This window comes from Ptiloglossa arizonensis, chromosome 4 (genome assembly GCF_051014685.1).
Source record: "Ptiloglossa arizonensis isolate GNS036 chromosome 4, iyPtiAriz1_principal, whole genome shotgun sequence".
Lineage (NCBI taxonomy): Eukaryota > Metazoa > Arthropoda > Insecta > Hymenoptera > Colletidae > Ptiloglossa > Ptiloglossa arizonensis.
This window is the reverse complement of record NC_135051.1, coordinates 18,435,972-18,455,007: the sequence shown is the minus strand read 5'-3', so window position 1 is coordinate 18,455,007 and position 19,036 is coordinate 18,435,972. Positions and strand designations below refer to the sequence as shown.

Here is a 19,036-nt window from a genome sequence, read left to right as displayed (position 1 = left end):
ATTTCCGTCAATTTTCTACTATTTTCGATACTGACACTGATCAAAGTAGTAGAACAGAGGGCGCTGAATAAAATAAGTATTACAGATGGCGATTGTCGTACTTCCCTTTTCTTTTCGAGTCGACAGCCATCATGGTAAGTGTTCGACGAATAGTTTCCCCTTCTATCCTAAATGTATTCACATGAACCAATTTTGTGAGTTTAACAAAAAATTTTATCCGTGTATTGTGATGTTTTTGTTTAAGAAATTATTTAAGTTTTGTGTACATTTTACGCGCAACAGAGTGAAAAACCTTTGGCAGTGACTTCGTCCACATGGTGTATACAATACATTCGAATTATTTGATTTTAAATCTTTTACATTCAATTGCGATTACTTTTGGCTAAGTTAATACGAATGTATCAATTGCCACGTACTAGAAAAGTGAAAACGAACTTCAGTTTTGTTAATCAATGAACATCTAACCTTTTCTTACTTCCGTGTTTTGTTGACACGGTACAATCTTTTTCTAAGTACACATTAATGTTGAAAAGCACATTATATAGTGATTAATATATATTTTGAAATAACGTATCATGAAAAACTCGTACTAAATCAACACCGTGATAGTAAAATGCCTGATATTCTTTGAACACTTGATGTAGTTTTATTATCTATTTCAGCCGCCTAAAAAGGATACAAAAGGATCTTCGAAGCAACCACAGAAGACACAAAAAAAGAAGGAGGGAGGATCTAGTGGTAAAGCCAAGAAGAAGGTTTGTATTACATACAATCTTTCTCTTAAATTCGTGTCTATGAAATCTTTAATGATGAGTACTTATAGGCTTGACAAACCATGGAAGCTAAAAGCTGATTTAATGAGACTGATAAAACAGTTTATTAATGAACATTTAAATGAACTTGAATGAACGAGTCTCTTACATGTTATTTGTTTTTTACTGCAGAAGTGGTCCAAAGGAAAAGTACGTGACAAGTTAAATAATCAAGTATTATTTGATAAAAGCACATACGAAAAACTGTTGAAAGAAGTACCACAGTACAAGTTAATCACACCATCGATTGTTAGTGAAAGGTTAAAGATCCGTGGATCCCTTGCCAGGAGGGCATTGATCGAACTGCAACAGAAAGGATTTATCAAACAAGTTGTGCAACACCATGCACAATTGATTTACACGCGTACAACTAAGGGCGATGATCCGGCTGCGTAATTTCGTTTCTACGCAATGTATAAATTCATTTAATAAAAAATTTCGATAAACTCAAACATTGACTTAATAATCTAATGCCTATGTTAATATAAATTTTATTAATTCAAGAAATTCCGAGTTAAGTTGTAAAATAACTTTTGTTGAACCCTATCGATGACATAATCAGTGTATTATAAATTTTATATTACTCTTGTTTTTTTTGTTTTTTATTTTGTATGGTGCAATGAAGATGTTAAATAAACAAAAATTGTTATTTCGTTAAGGGATCATTGTCTATGCAAAAGAAATTTATTTGATACTAGTATGATACTAGTTAACGATACAGCCAATATTTTAAATTGAATTCGCAACAATTTTTCAAGAGATAATAAAATTGCTGATAGTTTTAACATGATTTAACACATCCTGTATTTCAACAAAGCGTATTGTATTTCATATGATATATATTGACTCATACCCTCGGCTTATGTTCTAAAACTGATACGTAGCTAATTTCCTTAATAAAGGAAACACTGTTATCAGAAGGACCGTACTGCCATCTACGGCAAAACGCCCAAGTCATTAGACGAATAGTTCTCGTTATACATCACTAGATGACGCCACAAGTTCCATAATTCACTAAGGACTCAAATGTCATCAAAATAATTACCAATTCTTCATTTAATGTTAACTCGAAAATTTGATTAACATCAAGTTTTATATATAATTATATATAGTTGTCACTATATTTTATTTATAATGATTTAGTTATCACGTATTTTATATGTAATGATATTCTACACTGTACTATATCTGGTTTCGCCTGTCAACTACAGCACCGTTGCAACGACACCATCTATCGTTTTAGCCGCGCAACAACTTGAAGCTTGTTGTGAAGAGAAGGAGATGTGTTTGGCGTGCTGTATTCCCCTCAAGTGGAAAGAATTAATGCCTCTCGGTGTACAAAAAAAGCGTATGGGGAGCTGTCAAAGGGTTCTTATGTCGATTCATTTGCTACCATAGGCGTTAATGAATGTCTGAGAGTGACGCTTACGACTCGGCGAACGAATACACAAGCCTGATGGACGGTCACGTCGCGGAATCTCGCACGGATGATCTGGGCTTGGTCACTGGTCGGAAAAGACGTTCGCGTATTAGTAATGAAGAGGTAAGTTAACATTGTTAAGCTCTGCGTTCTTTTGAAATTAGAAAAAAACTAATAGTTGAAAAAAATTCCAATATCCGCGTTTCATTTGCAATTTAATGCTTTACACAGTTTGTTCAATTGTGATTAAGTTACTACAAATGTAATTATGATAATGTAAATGATTTACAGGTAGAAAATGGTGTCCCTGATGTACATATTCAGTCACCAGGTATATCAAATAATGCAGATTCTACGAGGAGGGGCACACCTAGCAATAGTGATCAAAGTAGATCGAGGAATTATAGAGATGAAGAGGAAGAAGAATTAAAATATGGGGCTGCGCATGTCATTAAATTATTTGTGCCTGTATCTCTTTGTATGTTAGTTGTAGTTGCCACGATTAGTTCTATAAATTTTTACACTACCAAAGGAATGTACTTGTAAGTTTTTTAAAAATGAACAATTATAACTTTTTTTAAAGATTTGAAAAAGGTAAAAACAATGTTATATATAAAATGTTTCTTTTAGAGTATACACTCCATTTCATGAAGACAGTTTAGATACAAGTACCAAAGCTTGGCAGGCAGTTGCCAATTCATTGATACTGATAAGTGTCATTGTTGTTATGACAATGTTACTTATTGTTCTATATAAATACAAGTTTTATAAAGCAATTCATGGATGGTTGATAATAAGTTCCTTGATGTTGTTATCCATGTTTTCTGTTTTATACTGCGAGTAAGTGTAATCATTTTAGTAAGGGGAAGAACGAATTTTCAATACCATTTACAAATGAAACTTGTTGCAGGCAAGTATTAAAATCTTACAACATTCCAATGGATTTGTTTACATTAGGTATAGTTTTATGGAACTTTGGAGTAGTTGGAATGATATGTATACATTGGCAGGGTCCATTGCAATTACAACAAGCATATCTTATTTTTATCTCTGCTTTAATGGCTCTTGTCTTTATTAAATATTTGCCTGAATGGACGACGTGGGTCGTATTAGGTGTTATCAGTATTTGGGGTAAGATAAATATGATACAAAAAACTACAAACACATTATAAATGAACTACAATCTTCCATAATTCGTTTTTACAGATTTGATAGCTGTATTAACACCAAAGGGGCCTCTAAGGATACTCGTAGAGACAGCTCAGGAACGAAACGAATCCATTTTTCCAGCTTTGATTTATTCCTCTACTGTTATGTACACAGCCACAATGACTTATGCTGGCTATGTGCAAGCAGCAACATTGACTAGCAATGATTCTGCTGCTGGTGATAGTGCCGCATATCCTACGCGTGGTCAAGCAGACAATCAAAATAATCCTGCATCCGGAGATGCAGAGGAAGGCGGGTTCACTCCCGAATGGATAGAGTCGCACGGTAATTGATAAATGTAGTCCATTATATCATTGAGTACAAATATTAAAATACAATTTCATTATCAGGTGATCGAGGAGCAAGACGAGCACAAGAAGTACGCGAGAATACTTCTTCACCGACAGAAAGCTCGAGACAACAAGATAGTCGAGTTGTACGAGAATCACAGCAAATGGCGATTATCGAGGAAGAGCGGGGAGTTAAGTTAGGCCTTGGCGATTTTATATTTTACAGCGTTTTAGTTGGAAAAGCTTCCAGTTACGGCGATTGGAATACTACATTGGCTTGCTTCATTGCCATTCTCATTGTAAGTATTTATCATTTGTGTCTTATCTTCGAACGAGAAGAATTTCACGAATTTTATTATCATATTCTGTATTTTCAGGGACTTTGTTTAACACTCTTGTTGTTGGCTATATTTAAGAAAGCGTTGCCTGCTCTACCGATATCCATTACTTTTGGTTTAACATTTTATTTCGCTACCAGGGTAATCGTCGCGCCATTTGCAGATAGCTTAGCGAGCGAACAAGTGTTCATTTAACTATAGGTATGACAAGTATATTATTTACTATAATTTATTACAAAGGATAGTGCCTACTTATGCTCACTTATGATCGTCTAAATTTTATATTCCGTTTAAACCCTTTGTTCGTACTTCTTGTTTCCAAACTTGTATTTCGGACGCATAATCGTCTCGTGACATGGTACAAATCAACATACATCGTGCGTTGTATGAACCGAATGATCTAGTATTTTTTAATAATCAAGTATTCATTGAACAATTGCATCGGATAGGAATCCAGTGTCACAGAAGTGCTCAAGACAGAAATTTACATTTGTAAGATGGATAAAAGAAATAATAAATGACAATTGTATTTATCTGCTATAAGTACGGAACAATTTTAGAAATCCTTGATAACTTTTCGTTTTTAATGCAAACTGTAATTTTTTTTTAGCTTTGATTAATTATATTGAAATGAAATATCACGAATGCTGGTTGAGAATAATTAAATTAATCGGGCTATGACAATTTATTGTATTTTCTTACATTTAGAGAACATAGATCGCATAGATCAAGTATAAAAAAAGCAGTTGATGATCGTTTTTTCGGAAACCGTATTAAACATGAGGTACAATGTTCGTCTAAACAATTTGCTAAAATATACAGACCTCGCAGCTACGAGTTACTAGTACGATTAATCATCCATCAGGATAATTCATCGGAATTTGAAGTCCGTTTGTACACAGCCATGGAACAAGTATCATTCAGCATAATCACAAGTTGAATATTTCTGCTACATATTTCATTTGCTTTTAATATTAAACAATAGGAATCAGACGTCGAATATAAGTTTCGTTAGTACTTCTGATTATTTAAAATTTAAGACAAATGGAAAAACAAAAATATTTTTTTTTTCTTTTTAGTGTATCTAGAATTCTTGGGCTTGAAAAGCGTACGTGTTTACATGGCCTTAATGTGGTAAAATTACGCTTTCGATTCTTGTGAAGCAATTTTACAATGGTGGGTAAACATTTTGCCGAGAATATTTGATAGTATCAATGTTAGCGTCGATTAACAAGAATTCTTCATCTTATTGCCAAGCATTGCATAACGTCAACTTTAACATCGCTGTTTGTTCGTTTTTTTTTTCTTTTTCACAATCTTCGTCGCGAAACGCAGTGTATACATATACAATATATATTATATATAAATCTCCGGAACCGGAAGAACTTCAACAGCGATATGATATTCCTTTGCACTTCGTAAAATTATGATAATTCAATAAGTTTATTTATAACTACGCTAGGAGGAAGTTCATTTTCATATAATCCAGTCGATTCTCTCAGTCACGACGGTGTGTAAAAGACGCTGTCCGACGAAAAAATAAACGCGATTATTTATGAAGTCTAATTATTATCACGAGCATCATCACGCCCGATATATTATGGTCGCCGTGGTTGTGCGCACAACAAATTATTCGTAGTTCACGCGTATTTTGTATAACAATACTGGTTTGGATAATGTATCATCAGCGATAAACGTGCGTGTTTCAGAACAAAGAAATTAACAATTCCATGAGAAATCGAAGCGAGAGAAAGGTACACTTTAAAATTATGTGTGTGTATGTGTGTGTGTGTGTGTGTGTGTGTGGTCTAATAGGGAGAAAAACATTAGGAAAATATTCGCAACCCGTAACGTTTAGTCATCTCACAAAATTTCTATCGGTGTTAGCGCGATGTACAATATACATATTTCTCACTGGGATCTACCCATGTCCAAAATACCTTCAAGAGTTGTTAGATCTTGCTCTTCCATTAAATATCGATTCTCGTGATACGTTTTACTAATGCTAAGAACAAACAGATATTAAATATGGAATATACATCAGTCTTATAAACAATAAACTTTTGGAAACGTATTTTGGTAAATATACAATAATAATCATCGCAAAAGTGGTAACTATACTTTGCTAATATTTTTCCCACTTTAGGTCATCTTCAGTCCATTTTCATAAAAAAATACAACGAATTATAAACATCTCCTAAGTCCGCTACTTGAATTGCTTATTCGTTCTCCAATACTCAGGGAAGAAACTAATTCCTTAACTCGTCCCATACTTGCTGCTCTCAAATGTTCCCCGTCTGAAGAACGAACTGAATTCCAGCAATGATTGCTTATCTATGTTGCTTAAGTTGCCATTGTACTTATAGAGAGGCTCGCAGTGTGGCAATTCCGAGCAGACCTGTATCAGTCGTCGCAGATATTCTTCTAATCGTTTTCTACGTTGCCGTGCCACAACCTCATACCTAGGAAAAACTTGCCGAGGTGGAAAGCGTATCGCTGCTACCTGTATAATGAACACGTATAATGGTATAAATAATTTTGTAACCTAGTCTTCGAATTTCTGATACAAAAGATCTTTTATCTTTAAATCTTTAATACAAGCAGATTCATTCCTTCAGATTTCTAATATTAAGTGCTTTTTCCACAAATTCTTCACACAAGACCACATCAAGGAAACAACAGTCGAGTATCTATCTCGATGACACATATACGTAAACAATGCGTTGAACACGATTTAGGTTAAGATTTCGAAGAACCAACTCGACGAACATAACCTTTTTCATTCTGAAGTTCAAGATAATTTAAATTGCTTGTACACATTGTTTTGTATCTTTGAATCCAAAAGAGTGGTTCAAGTACTCTTAAATCGTATAAAAAAAAAAATATATTATTCCGTCAAATCCTCGACTGTCCTTACGTAGAATATTAGAAAAATGATTTACCTTGCTACCGTACTTCTGTCGCATTGAAATATACAATTCCCGGAATCTTCTGTATCTACGCAGAAGTGTCCAACTATCATCTTGGGCCACAACACGTACCTCGTACTCGTAATGGCTGGAGGTCCCGGCACCGCGTATTACGTAGGAGGGTATACTAACGATCATGTTAATCACATGGTCGCAGTCGGTGTCATTTGCTATCAACGACGGCAGGGATCTCGTGATTGTCAAGGAGTACGGGCTGCTCAATCGATCGCCACGGTTTTGACTCTAAATTGGGAAAACGAACATACAGTTTCTATGCAGACTCTGGGTTTCGAGTATTACATTATTCTTTTCTTTCTCAATTTCAGGACATTGTGACAGAGGTATTACCGTTAAGTAAACAGTTGAATATCCTCTACCGGAAGATATTCTAGGAGCAACCGATTCCGACAGACTGTCGTCGTCGTTGGTATTGTTAGGCCTGTTGTTCCTGAGAATTGGAGATCTTGTTGTAGACATGGTCAACAGCGTGGCAGTGCTGTTCATGGATTCTAAATCACGGCACGTTTTCGACTCGATAGTTTCCACACGGTCATCGGGTTGCAACCTATCGTCGCTGCCCTGTGATACGGACTGTCTATTGTGACACTTCCGTTCATCTTCCAAAAGTGACACCTCCAATTCGATCTGCTGCTTCTGAAGATCCTGTAGGATTGCTATCTGCCGGTTCAGGTCTTCCTTCGAGGGAGTGCTGGCCTCCAGACATCTCATCACCATCATTCGTTGACGAGCGATTCTTTGGTTCAGACGTTTCATCGCTGGATTCTGTTGCACCGGCGACTCCAGTGAATCTTCGGGTACCTCATCCTCCGTGATGGAGTTCGTTGGGGATTTCGATGTACTGCCGTTACATTTCTCTGGCTCGGTGACGTTGTCCATCGAGGACTTTCTGTTTGCATTCAACGTACTTCTACCTTCGGTTTCAGGCAACTTGGCCCTATCGTTCTCCGCGCGTGCCTCTTGGAAGGTCCTCTGTTGCTTGTCCGGCGCCTTCTGCTCGTCGTTCGGCGATATCTTCAACTGCTTCACGCTTTGATTCTCAAAGGGAATACGAGGTTCTGGCGAGTCGGCCGCAGCCGTGTGAAACGTGTCCGCAGTGTCCACGGAACTTGGAATATTTTGCGGCAGTATGCTCAAGGCGGAGGCTATCTGAAGCTTCCTGTTGCACGCGTCCTGAAACGATTGAGTCTCCCCGTTCGAGACGAGGTCCTCGCCACTCATAGAGCTATAGTCCTGGGACGCGGGCAGAGCGCGTTTCAGATTCAACGAGAGACTCTGCTTACGTTGTATGATGTCCTGAAGCTGCTCTTGGGTACGCTTAGCGAGCAACAGTTTCTTCTCTGTGCTACCCTCACCTTCCAGCTGACAAAACATTAGCTCGTTAAGATACAAGTCGGTAGACAGAAAGAAATGATGCACGGTAGGTTCTACCTACCTCCAAGTTAAGTATGTGCTTTTGCTTCTTGGCAATCTCCATCAGCTCCTCCTCCATTTTATCCACTTTGCTTTGGTGTTCGTTCAGGGACTTCACCTTGTTCTGCAGCTCGGTTTCCAGGACGGCCAGTTCCTTTTTCTAGAAAGTAGACGGCAAACTCTTAATTCTGTACGCTTTCTTCTCGTGCACGGATTTGGTGGCGAGACTTCGCCAACTATAGCCGACTAGTATCGTTCCGAAGAGTCTCCCGATCATCGAGCAACACGTTCCGAAGCGGAGAGAGTCGAAAGTCCCCCAAGATTCGCCGCGGTAGCGATTTACTCCAATTAAAATTAATACAGCGAGTCCAGACGTCTTCGAGATTTACTTACGTGATGATTAACAAGCTCTCGCATCGCGTCAACGCATTTATCATCGTTCAGACTTGACCAGGATTCTGGCAAGCTGCCGTCGCTGCCGGCACCGTCGTCCGTCTGAAATTGTACATTTTCTCTCTGAACTGGGGGACCCTGGGAACACACTCCGTGTACAATAATAATTCCACGTGATCGAGAAGGAGAAGATTAAAAAATAAAAAGAAAAAAAAAGGAAAAAAAAAATTAAAAACGGACACGATGCAGAGGGTACGCGCGTTTTGCGTGCGATTGTTACTTTCGCAGTTCGTGCTTCCCTATGGACTACGGGTGCCGCAAATATCGAATTTCCTTTCTCTAATAATCTTACCTTCTCCCACCATTGATGGAATCTTTGCGCGCGTTCGTGATTGTTCATGAACTCTTGGAATTGACGATGCTTGGACTGCAATGTTGTGCGCAGAGAGGCAACTTCCCTACATAAACTTTCTACCTGGTACCACACACACACATATCGATGCATTAACGAAAAAGGATAACTGAAAAAGTATAGTTAAGATGCCGTTTCATACTGTCGAGCGAACACAACTAAAAAAAAAAATGTTAAAAAAAAAACAAAATGACACAACCAAAAGGACACCAAACGATGGAACGATTACGATTCCGTTACGGGCAAAGTATGAAATTGTTACGGGAATCAACGTTACCGTTGTCAGAAAATTATACGTAAATATGAGATTCAACGGGATGTGAATAATAATAATAAAAGAGAGAAAAAAAATTAAAACATGCTACTTTTATATGTATATATATGTATATGTATATGCGTCAGTAATTACAAGGGGGCTACGGTGACATCGTTACGGGTAAATTCATACAAAATTTATCGGGTGTACTCGATCTAGGAAATAGTAAATTGTGGATGAAAATCAAAAGATTCGATTAACGAAAAAAATACAAAACTAGGATATTAAAGTATAATCAACGCGATACGTTACCTTGAAAACTCGGTTAGTTAGTTTCATTAATCCCCGCGGTTAGCGCTCAAGACACTGTTGCACGCGCGTACGTGCCCCATATTGTTAACAAGATACATTGGGTTTGTTAATCGGGAGCGTTAATTCGACCAATCGTGTGTTACTTAACGAGTACGTGAGAAACAGAACAGAGAGTGTGCGTGCAAACGTTTCGTGGAAGATCGAAGGCCAATTTTCATAAGAAAAATTTATTAATCAACAAGTATCGGTATAACAACAGTTTCTTTCTTTTCTATTCTCTTTTCTTTTCTTTCTTTTATCTCGCATAACAAACCCATAGACAGCTCTACAAAGAAACAAGCCCAGATATGTACATAACTTTGTCTCTCTCTCTTTTCACCTTAACATCGTCTACTTAAGGTACTTAATGGTAATAACATTCCACGGAATGCCATTTGTCCGGCAATATCTTGTCAACACTGGCACAGTTCGTTTCGGCGGCTTATTAGCTTTCTATCTAAAAAAAAAAATCGCTAGGACGACAGGCATTATAAACTCTAAGCGACTATACTGTCTCTCTGTAAAATAGGCGCATCGTTCGATAAAACCCGTAGTACCTGCATGTAGAAACGAAGGATACAAATGAAATATATAGAGAGATTTTTTTTTTCTTTATATATATATATATAGATGTATATATGTATATATGTATATAGAGAGAGATATGTATATATACACATTGCGGACAGGTGTATTCGTCCCGTTTAACAATTTATACACGTTACATATGTTACAATTCAGGTGGAGAAACCTGATGGACGCCGTGTTGCATTAGAGCACCTTAGTCTTTAGTGTCATTTCTCTAGTGTCTATAATATTATAACGATATTCGTTGTCCGTTTTTATTCATCGTCAACGATGATGTCTCGTATCAAGCTTGGAACGTTTCCGTTTAAGTACAGTTCTTGGCCGAACACTTGGCATAGTCGGGCACGTGTTCGTATAGCACGTGGAACGTGACGAACGAGGCTCCCTGACGATACTTTACACGGGGTCACATGTTTAACGGGCAAACGTGCGAGTAGATGATGATGTTGCCAGACAAGCAAATAAGGACACCGAGAGCAATAAGGACGAGGTAGAATTGATACTTGATCGAGATTACGTTCAAGTCCGGGGACGGCGCGTCCGAGTCACTTACTTGCGTCATTTCGTCCCGTCGCTCTTGTTCCAGGATGTTTCGGCGCGCGCGTAACTCACGCTGCCGTGACTCGAGGGCCGCTATCGCGTCCGCCCACTCTTTCCACTGAGCACCCCATTCACGTTCCAATTCGCGCTGCGCGCCTTTCAAGGCCTCTCTTCTCGCGGCCCATCTCTCTTCCCGTTCCTCCTGTTCCCTCTGCATGGAACAATCGTAAAAGATCAATTGCGTGAATTATTCGCCGACCCCCTGCTCGTCTCGACCCTTTGCGTTCGGAGGTGACGTTCGTTTGTACGATTACAGAGAGATCTTGGACACCCAAGAGCCTCGAGTATCGCGACTAGAATTCCTCCAGCGTGGCTGAAGACACCATAACGCGTGTGCTCAATGGTACAGTGTCGATCCGAGCGCAAAAGGTCGACTTTAAACTCTGCACACTTCCAATTTACAGCGCTTACATTTTTATGTCTTTTACGAAGAAGGTGTACAGGGTGGTGGAATCGAGGAAGAAAAATGAAAATCTAGGAAGATTCAAACTATTGTCCAGGAAGTTGAACGGTAGGTGATCACAGATAGTGATCAATATCGTTGATACATTTCTTTGGAGCCACCCTGTACACGATCTGCATATAGAAGTAAACAATGGTAGCTCGTTGGTCCACGAACCTTAAAGTCCTCCTTTTCCTTGATCAGTGCAGCCTTCTGCTGTTCCAGCTCTTCGAGCGCACGGAGATCCTCGCTCGAATTTAAAAGGTTATCGCTAGAGGACGAAGCATGCAAATCCGAGACACTCCAACTCAAGAGGGACAATCTTGAAAGATTGACGACCGTCGATTGTAAGTTACCGTTACCCGTTCCACCTTCCTTTCTTAGCTTGGCCGCCTCTACCGGATCGTTATATCGGAACATATTGTTCCTGCCCAAGAGAATGATACAGCCTTGCGACAGGCGTGTCGGTTTATCTACTTGGGCGGTGTTGATCCAGCAGTGGGAAGAAAGGGGATGAAGGGTCGCTACGCCGTTATCTAACTCCACCACACAGTGTTCCTGCTCGACGTCCACGCCGGTCAATACGATATCCTGTTTCGTACAAATCATATGTAAGCGTAATCGAGGAATCTTCCGTTATCGATTACGACAAAGCGAGACAAAGCTGCCAAGAGATAATCAGACGTATCACCTGGGTGGCCGTTGCTTCCTCGGTCCCGACTAACGTTCTACCCTCTTTCAGATGATAAAGCGTGACGCCGGTGCTGAGAAGATCGTCATCGATCCCCACCAAGTGAGGCATCTCCGAGTCCAGGACCACGCCGACCCCACTTTTCCGGAGACCCAACGCTTTCTGTTCTTGAAGAATCTGCTGCGTTTCCCGCCACTTTTCCGTCCACTCTTCCGTCAACACCTTCTCCTGTTCTTGTTTCTCGTGAATCTGGGCCAACAACATTTGCGGCGGTCTCTCGACGCTCTGAAAAACAATCTACGGTAAATAACAGGTCTCTGCACTCGACGACACCTTCCACGAATAATCCCTCCCGTACGAAAACAACCAAACATCCCTCTACTTGCCATGTCTTTCCCAATAAGGGACTTCAACTTCTGTATCTCCTCCCTGAGCTCCCTGATCAGCTTCACGTTCGGATCCTCGTTGATGGTCGGTTTGTTGATGATGTTCTTCGCCCGGTTGGCGTACCTGAGCGTACTGAGCGTCTCGCCATAATTACAATCCGCCGGGCTGATCGCCGCGATCATTATGGTCTTCGAGTTACCACCCAGCGAGTCTTTTAGCAACCATGTGAGCACGCTGTCGCGATACGGTATGAATACGGTCCGTTTCGAGGAGGAAGACGCGTCGCTCGTGGAACTGACATCCGCGAGCGCCGATATCACAGAACCTAGAGTCACCAGTGACTTATTGATATGGGCACCCTCTTTCAGTCGTTGTCCGGTCGCTCCGGTCGCGTTCGCGCGTTCACTGGGCAAACGTGACAAAAAATACAACACACGTGAACAGTATATTCAAACTCTCGGTGGTTGTTTAGATCTCTGAATGTCGTCTCGAGTACCTTCCGGCCAAGTCGACGAGATGCACCTTGGAAACGGTCTCCGACGGCATGTTGCCCTCGGACAGCCCGGCCTGCACGAACGTTATCGTGAAAATCGCGTGACTCCTGCTGCTCACGTCGTTCATGTTCGTGCTGGCCGTGGTTCTGTGCGTATTGCCTCTCACCATGCATTCCTGCGAACGGATTGTACATCGTATAGTACGTGGACGTGGTCCGTGAACAATAATCGAGGTTCGTTTACCTGTATGTCCGAATAATCGTAGACAAGATGGCTGGACAGGTCCTGGACGTAGGGCCCCCTCTTCGGATGCTCCCTCACTCTGAGAGAGTGAGATTGCGACTGGTCCAGTCGCAATAGATCTCTCACTCTCTCATTGTGGATTTCCAGGAAGGATACCTCGGTTCTATACGACGCCCCGCTCTCCTTGCCCGCGGCCATTCTAGCGAAAAGCGTCTTGCAAATCCGCGGTATCAATCCTTGAGCCTCCTACGAGTATCGTAACGATCACGTTGGATGGTCAAGCGTTGGAAGTAAGCGGGAGCGGTTGTTTCGTCACGACACGACGGATAAGGAAAATTCGTAGAAATCGGGCCGGCGTGGCCGGTGAAAGTACGAAACAAAGTGTTTCACAATACATCGGTACAATATTGTATTTCCGTGTAACTCACGCCCGCCGTGGAAAGCAAACGCGATCGGTCGCGAGATGCGCGACCGACCATGCGAATCGCGTTCCTACGATTCCGTCTCGGTGGATCGGAGAACGATCCAACGACTCTTCGAACGAGAATCGAACGGTTCTTTAATCTACACGGTTCGATACAATTAGAATAATTCTGGGGAATTAACCCTTTGGGTACATACGACGATTCGTTACGAAATTTGTCTTATCGAGTGCAAAATGACTAGTCTAGAATAAATCGACTGATTCAATCTATTTCGTGTGTAACATTTTTTTTTTTTTTTAAATAAATATGTACCCAAAAGATTAACCGTGTTTTCTACACCACTCGGAACAATCGAGGGGTTTCTGAACAATTACGAGGTATATACTGCGGTACGGTTACAATTTTAACGAATTTATAATGAAAATAATATATAAAATACAACATTTTTTTAAATATTACCCGGTGAAATTATTCGGGGAAATCTCCTAATTATTTCGAGCGGTGCAACACGGTGAAATTTGCAACGAGCTCGTGTAGAATACAAATCTCACGAAGCTTCGAATTACTAAAAGCTGATTTCAGCCGGGATGGCCTTCCAATTATTTTCAGCCGTACAATGCGTAACGTGTCGCAACGAGTCGAGGACGTTGAAGTATTCCCGCAAAATGCGAAACGATTGGAATATTACCGGCGTGCCCATCATCGTAAAGGTCTTCCCGGACCCTGTCTGGCCGTAGGCAAAGACGCAGGCATTGTAACCCTCGAAGGCACTTTCTATTACGTCCGTACCGAGATCGTAGAAAACCTGAAAAAGAAAAGAGAAGAGAGAAGGAGAATTCAATGACTAACAATTGTTATCAATTTTTTCGAACAACGACACGAGACACGGCGGTCGAGACGAAAAATAAAAAGATATCTCTCTTATCGTGACCGTCAGCCGGAACACGACGTGCCTTGTTTGCATTAATCGCGTCGATTGGTGGGTCAATTTTAATAGCGACACGCATGAAAGAATTTTAACAAGACATCGAACGGAGCAGATACGCTAGATAATCGCTAAACAATCACATTATTGTCAATCGCGCGGACGATAAGAATATTCGATATCGTTTCGTTATTTATAAACATCTCGCGAACGAGACCACGTATCGTTCATCTATGTTTATCGAAATTCGTTTCCAACACGATAATACAATAGATAGATGATTCGTGCGATGTTATCGATTTTTGGAACATCCGAAGAATAATTTGGCGCGGAATCTTGTTCTTACGACAATGGTTGCTATACCGGTACACGCATGCCGGTCTTCTATTTTAATTCTGATCGTGGCTCATCGTCAAAACGCTGCCGAATGCAATCTTGCGAGTCGATCGATTTATCTCTATCGTGATAATATATTTTTCTTTCCCTCGAAAAACGAGATTTTCTAGTAAAAGATTGTGTTTTCGATAATCGATGCTCAAGTTATAACACAAAGGAATGTTAAATCAATAACGTTACTCGGAAAGAGCACCACCTGTACAAACAAGGTGATTAATATTTTGAAAGTCATTCGTGCTGTATAAACTAAATATATTCCGTAAATATACATGGAGGGATCCCTTTTTTTTCGTTTTTAAGTTATTTCAAGCGGTGCGTATATTTAATGTTTTCGGATACTTCGGGCGCGATAGAGAGATTTAAGAAATTCTTCCAAACCAATTCGAAGGATCGAAAATCTTAAAGAAAACGCAGCAGAATAATATAAACACCTCTTCCTGAGACGCATAGTTCTCGTCGTTCGTGTCGTAGGACCAATAGGAGTGATCGAACGTGAAGTCTTTGTATTTCTCCCTGTCGATTTCTCTGCAACTACCTGGTGTCTGGAAAATAACAGGACAAATCTTTAGGACAATGACAATGGTCTTTCGAACTTAATGCTAAAAATTCGGTAACACGACAACGGAAGAACAGCGATGAAAATAAATACGTCCATTGAACCAGGAGAAAAAGTGTCACGGAGATTCGAACCCGACCACCAGCAGTTTTGTTTTGTTTACGAGACGATTGCTTTACCAATTGAACCAATCTACACAGCGACAGATTTTTTTCTCCCTAAGCGTAATATTGGTCACACGGTATTGATACTGTAATTCATTGCTGCTCGCGTTAAGCATGAAAATAATGATTAACTCGATACACAGGTTAGTGGCTAGTACGATGACATCTGAAAAAAAAAATGCACATCACTCGCAAGTGGTTGGCAAACTGTAAGCTGTTATGTCACGTGCATTAGTTGGGCTGCATCCCACATAACATAATCGCTCACTATCGAGAGCTACTCCACGTATTACACAACAAAGCGAGCGGGCAATTAAAAAGTAAAACTCCTTATGTTTACCCATCATGCAACCTGCAATAAGCGCGAGAGCTAAGGTGAGGATTATTATCGTTCGAGAGTTGCGTTCAGCGTGCTCGATACCGCAAAAAAAAATTCGAGGTTCTCAATGGAACATTCGAGTCATAGCACTTAATTAAATGAGACCATCCATCGCGCTACATTCCTCGTCTTTATTCCCGTTCACTTTCCTTTATCGTCAAATTGGAAGGACACGTGTAAAGTTTGTAAATACGGAATTCATGTATGGTAAATAATCTATGATCACTCGTGGGACCGCAGAATGCGTTAGGATAACGTTTCGTGAAATGTACGTTTTACGGAAAATCCATATACCGGTAGATCGACGAAAGTCGTGATGCGTGCATTGGACTCCTGCAAACCTGTTTTACCGCGCTACCGATAAAACCGGAAATCAAAGTCTTATGATAATTACCATGGATAAACATAGAGATTGGTTACATATAATGTAAAAACGAACATTCGGATGGCGTTGATCGTAACAAAGACGAGATTCTATTATTGTCGCGAGTCGTTCGAATTGAGAAAAATAGCGAATAAAGTTTCCATCGGTGTCAAATCACCAAATGCGTTCTAAAGTACCGATTTCAGTGGACTCCGCAGCCCACGTTTTATCTGTAACCAAATACTTGTATTTTGTCTGCATAAAACGTGCATTAGTCGCGATGCGATTGGTCAGCGCTGCGCGACGGAAAGCGACTCGTCCGGGATTGGTCCAGCAATGATTTTTGCACTTTCTCCGATCAGATGACGTGCCGCTCGCTATCTTGCCCATGAGATCTCGGTCAAAGATTTCGCTCGACAAGCATGGATATCAATGACGTAATGAGAAACAACAAATAATCCCAGCTGAAAGAAGATTCTGCACGTTCCGAAGTAACAATGTCGCGGTCGATGTGACGTTAATGGGTCAATAGCCGAGTTCGTTCAGCCAGAAATTATGACACGGTTTTGTGCACGAAGCGTTTCAGGCAGCGTGGCGGTCAACGGTAGTTCGGAGCGAACAAAAAAAAAATCGTTCTGCCGTGTAGAAATCTTTTTAGAAAGTCCGTTCGTTCGTTCGTCCATTCGTTCGTTCGTTCTTTCGTGATCATTAAGGACGAAGCTCGGGATTGGCAGGAGTTTGCTCGTCGCGGACAGTGCGCGAAGTATAGACGTTACAAAGGAAGCGTTTAACCTTAATAAGCAACGGTTCTGTGCAACGTCGAAAACGATGACTTTTCGAACAGTACGATACCTTGGTGTTGAAAATGCGTGTTTTTTTGCCATCCATTTGCACGATCATCTTCGCATTCATCGCCAGCTCCCTGCAATACAAATCGACAGATTCACGCACATAGCTCGAAGTCGGGCACTTTGAATTTTCGTAAACCGGATTTGTCGAATCACGAAACATGGGTAAAAAAGAAACTCGAAGGCTCGATACGAATAATACACGGTAACATTAGATATAGGACCAAATGACAGCAGGTGGCAGAATCTTGTCGGATGGTCGTCATGTCGCATTAGGGTCGATCGAAAGCATATAATTGATCGTCCGACGGACTTCGAAATACGTTCGATGGTCCAGCGGTCGCGATCCATGCGAATTTTCGTTAAAAACATTTTCAAGTATTGTCATCCAAATTTTCTAGTCAAACCTTGACGACATGTTCGACCAATGGCTGGTGTCGTTAACACGAACGGGAAATGACCTCTCTCCGTGATTCAACTATTCGAATCGCGAAACGTCGATAAGGTGTCACGGGTTATCACTCGCTGCATGGCACGCACCTTTTGTTAAAGGGACGAACCCTCACGGCTACCTTCACCGAAGCCATGGCTACAAAGAACGCATGGGCTGCTTAGGGACAGTGCACCGTATATATCTATCTCACTTTTCTCGTTCCGTGTTCGGCTCGCGTTACGCGAAAACGTAGTTCCTCACGACACTACGTAGACAGCACATCGTCGACGGTCTCCGCTGTGGTACGAAACGTCGTCGTCGTCGCACCTCACGCACGACGACCAACATCGTCCCTAACACGCTCTCGACAGACGGACGACTGCTGGCGAACCGCTGTTCGAGACAAAAAATTGCGTATCCGCGCATGCGCGTACGCGCGCGGATCCCTAATTTCAAGTGATCCGCACATTTGCTCGTTCTTCGTGACGGCGGGTAGAAAACACGACGGGAAAAGAAAAAACGCTACGAAGTAGAAAGATGCCGAGAAAGAGAGACGGAATAGACGGTGGGATAGAGTGAGTCGAGCATGGAAACTGCGGAAAAAAGAAAGGGACGGTCGAACAGGTTTTATATTCCCCTTCTACGGAATGTGACGTCACCACGGGATCGGTTGGTGGTAAAGCAGTGGTGGAGAGTGAACGGAGAAGGCGCGCCACCCACGCAGCAAACCGACAGAGCTAAATCAAACGCTTTGCGGTTTCCCTAGCGCGTAACGGCGGTTGTACGGGGAATTCGTGTCGTTTTGTTATCCAGCTGGAGATTACGCATTGACGGTGGGCACGGATCCAGGACAAGAGTAGGATCGGTGGCTACCTGCCCACCATATCGCAAATAGAAAATATAACATAGACGGCGCTAAACTCGTCACCGGAGCTGACGTATGACGCAGGTCAACGGACCGTTCGAAAGTTTTTGGCACAACCTCGTAAAAGGAGGAAACGTGCTTTATCCTGCGTATTTATCCCGTGTGCCGACCTGCTACGATTTAGCTACCTGCCAGAAACGGGTCCGGCAACTCTCTCGCAGCCTGCGAGTAATTTGTCTCGTGCAGAACCGGCGAGGTCTGCGGCCAACGGCATAAACAAAGTCTGGCTCTCCTTCTTGGCGCGATTCGATCACGGCCTGTTCTAAATTCGAGGCCTGTTGCTTTTCGAAACGGA

General features: G+C 41.3%; 3 protein-coding genes across 12 annotated transcripts; 2 read left to right on the top strand and 1 right to left on the bottom strand.

Annotated features, from left to right (window-relative positions):
- The first annotated feature begins 96 nt into the window (after window positions 1–96).
- On the top strand, window positions 97–1,264 carry Rps25 (ribosomal protein S25). The gene is made up of 3 exons (XM_076309656.1): window positions 97–134; window positions 663–755; window positions 945–1,264. The coding sequence occupies exons 1-3, from the start codon at window positions 132–134 to the stop codon at window positions 1,206–1,208; spliced, it is 360 nt and encodes a 119-aa protein (XP_076165771.1). The 5' UTR covers window positions 97–131; the 3' UTR covers window positions 1,209–1,264.
- Window positions 1,265–2,066: 802 nt separating this feature from the next.
- Window positions 2,067–10,199, top strand: Psn (presenilin). 8 transcript variants are annotated; one of them, XR_012991618.1, is made up of 9 exons: window positions 2,067–2,355; window positions 2,524–2,774; window positions 2,863–3,072; window positions 3,143–3,363; window positions 3,439–3,726; window positions 3,792–4,030; window positions 4,109–4,270; window positions 5,149–5,245; window positions 6,436–10,199. XR_012991618.1 is itself a non-coding variant. In XM_076308171.1 (8 exons), the coding sequence occupies exons 1-7, from the start codon at window positions 2,221–2,223 to the stop codon at window positions 4,262–4,264; spliced, it is 1,500 nt and encodes a 499-aa protein (XP_076164286.1). In that variant the 5' UTR covers window positions 2,068–2,220; the 3' UTR covers window positions 4,265–4,270; window positions 6,436–10,199. The 8 variants fall into 8 exon arrangements, 2 of the variants coding, with proteins under 2 accessions (XP_076164286.1, XP_076164285.1); XR_012991617.1 differs by having other exon boundaries at window positions 2,068–2,355; window positions 4,109–6,595; window positions 7,983–10,199; XR_012991616.1 differs by having other exon boundaries at window positions 2,068–2,355; window positions 4,109–6,595; window positions 7,365–10,199.
- Window positions 4,740–18,219, bottom strand: Klp98a (kinesin-like protein 98A). Of its 3 annotated transcripts, none has more exons than XM_076308166.1 (16): window positions 17,924–18,219; window positions 17,388–17,457; window positions 15,504–15,614; window positions 14,440–14,556; window positions 13,327–13,572; window positions 13,086–13,258; window positions 12,589–12,994; window positions 12,203–12,487; window positions 11,689–12,102; window positions 11,023–11,220; window positions 9,215–9,337; window positions 8,863–9,000; window positions 8,492–8,629; window positions 7,387–8,418; window positions 7,012–7,281; window positions 4,740–6,572 (listed from the first exon to the last, which is right to left on the bottom strand). In XM_076308166.1, the coding sequence occupies exons 1-16, from the start codon at window positions 17,968–17,970 to the stop codon at window positions 6,327–6,329; spliced, it is 4,014 nt and encodes a 1,337-aa protein (XP_076164281.1). In that variant the 5' UTR covers window positions 17,971–18,219; the 3' UTR covers window positions 4,740–6,326. The 3 variants fall into 3 exon arrangements, with proteins under 3 accessions (XP_076164281.1, XP_076164282.1, XP_076164283.1); XM_076308167.1 differs by having other exon boundaries at window positions 8,863–8,964; XM_076308168.1 differs by lacking the exon at window positions 9,215–9,337 and having other exon boundaries at window positions 8,863–8,964.
- Window positions 18,220–19,036: the final 817 nt, after the last annotated feature.

Bases quoted from the DNA above. Each gene is read 5' to 3' on its own strand.
- Rps25 (XM_076309656.1), top strand. The intron at 756-944 runs GTTTGTATTACA...TTTTTACTGCAG, and splicing joins GTGGTAAAGCCAAGAAGAAG to AAGTGGTCCAAAGGAAAAGT.
- Psn (XM_076308171.1), top strand. From the start codon at position 2,221: ATGTCTGAGAGTGACGCTTACGACTCGGCGAACGAATACACAAGCCTG. The intron at 2,775-2,862 runs GTAAGTTTTTTA...TGTTTCTTTTAG, and splicing joins ACTACCAAAGGAATGTACTT to AGTATACACTCCATTTCATG. The intron at 3,364-3,438 runs GTAAGATAAATA...TCGTTTTTACAG, and splicing joins AGGTGTTATCAGTATTTGGG to ATTTGATAGCTGTATTAACA.
- Klp98a (XM_076308166.1), bottom strand. From the start codon at position 17,970: ATGGCTTCGGTGAAGGTAGCCGTGAGGGTTCGTCCCTTTAACAAAAG. The intron at 12,103-12,202 runs GTGATACGTCTG...TGTACGAAACAG, and splicing joins AGGAAGCAACGGCCACCCAG to GATATCGTATTGACCGGCGT. The intron at 8,419-8,491 runs GTAGGTAGAACC...ATGTTTTGTCAG, and splicing joins AGCACATACTTAACTTGGAG to CTGGAAGGTGAGGGTAGCAC.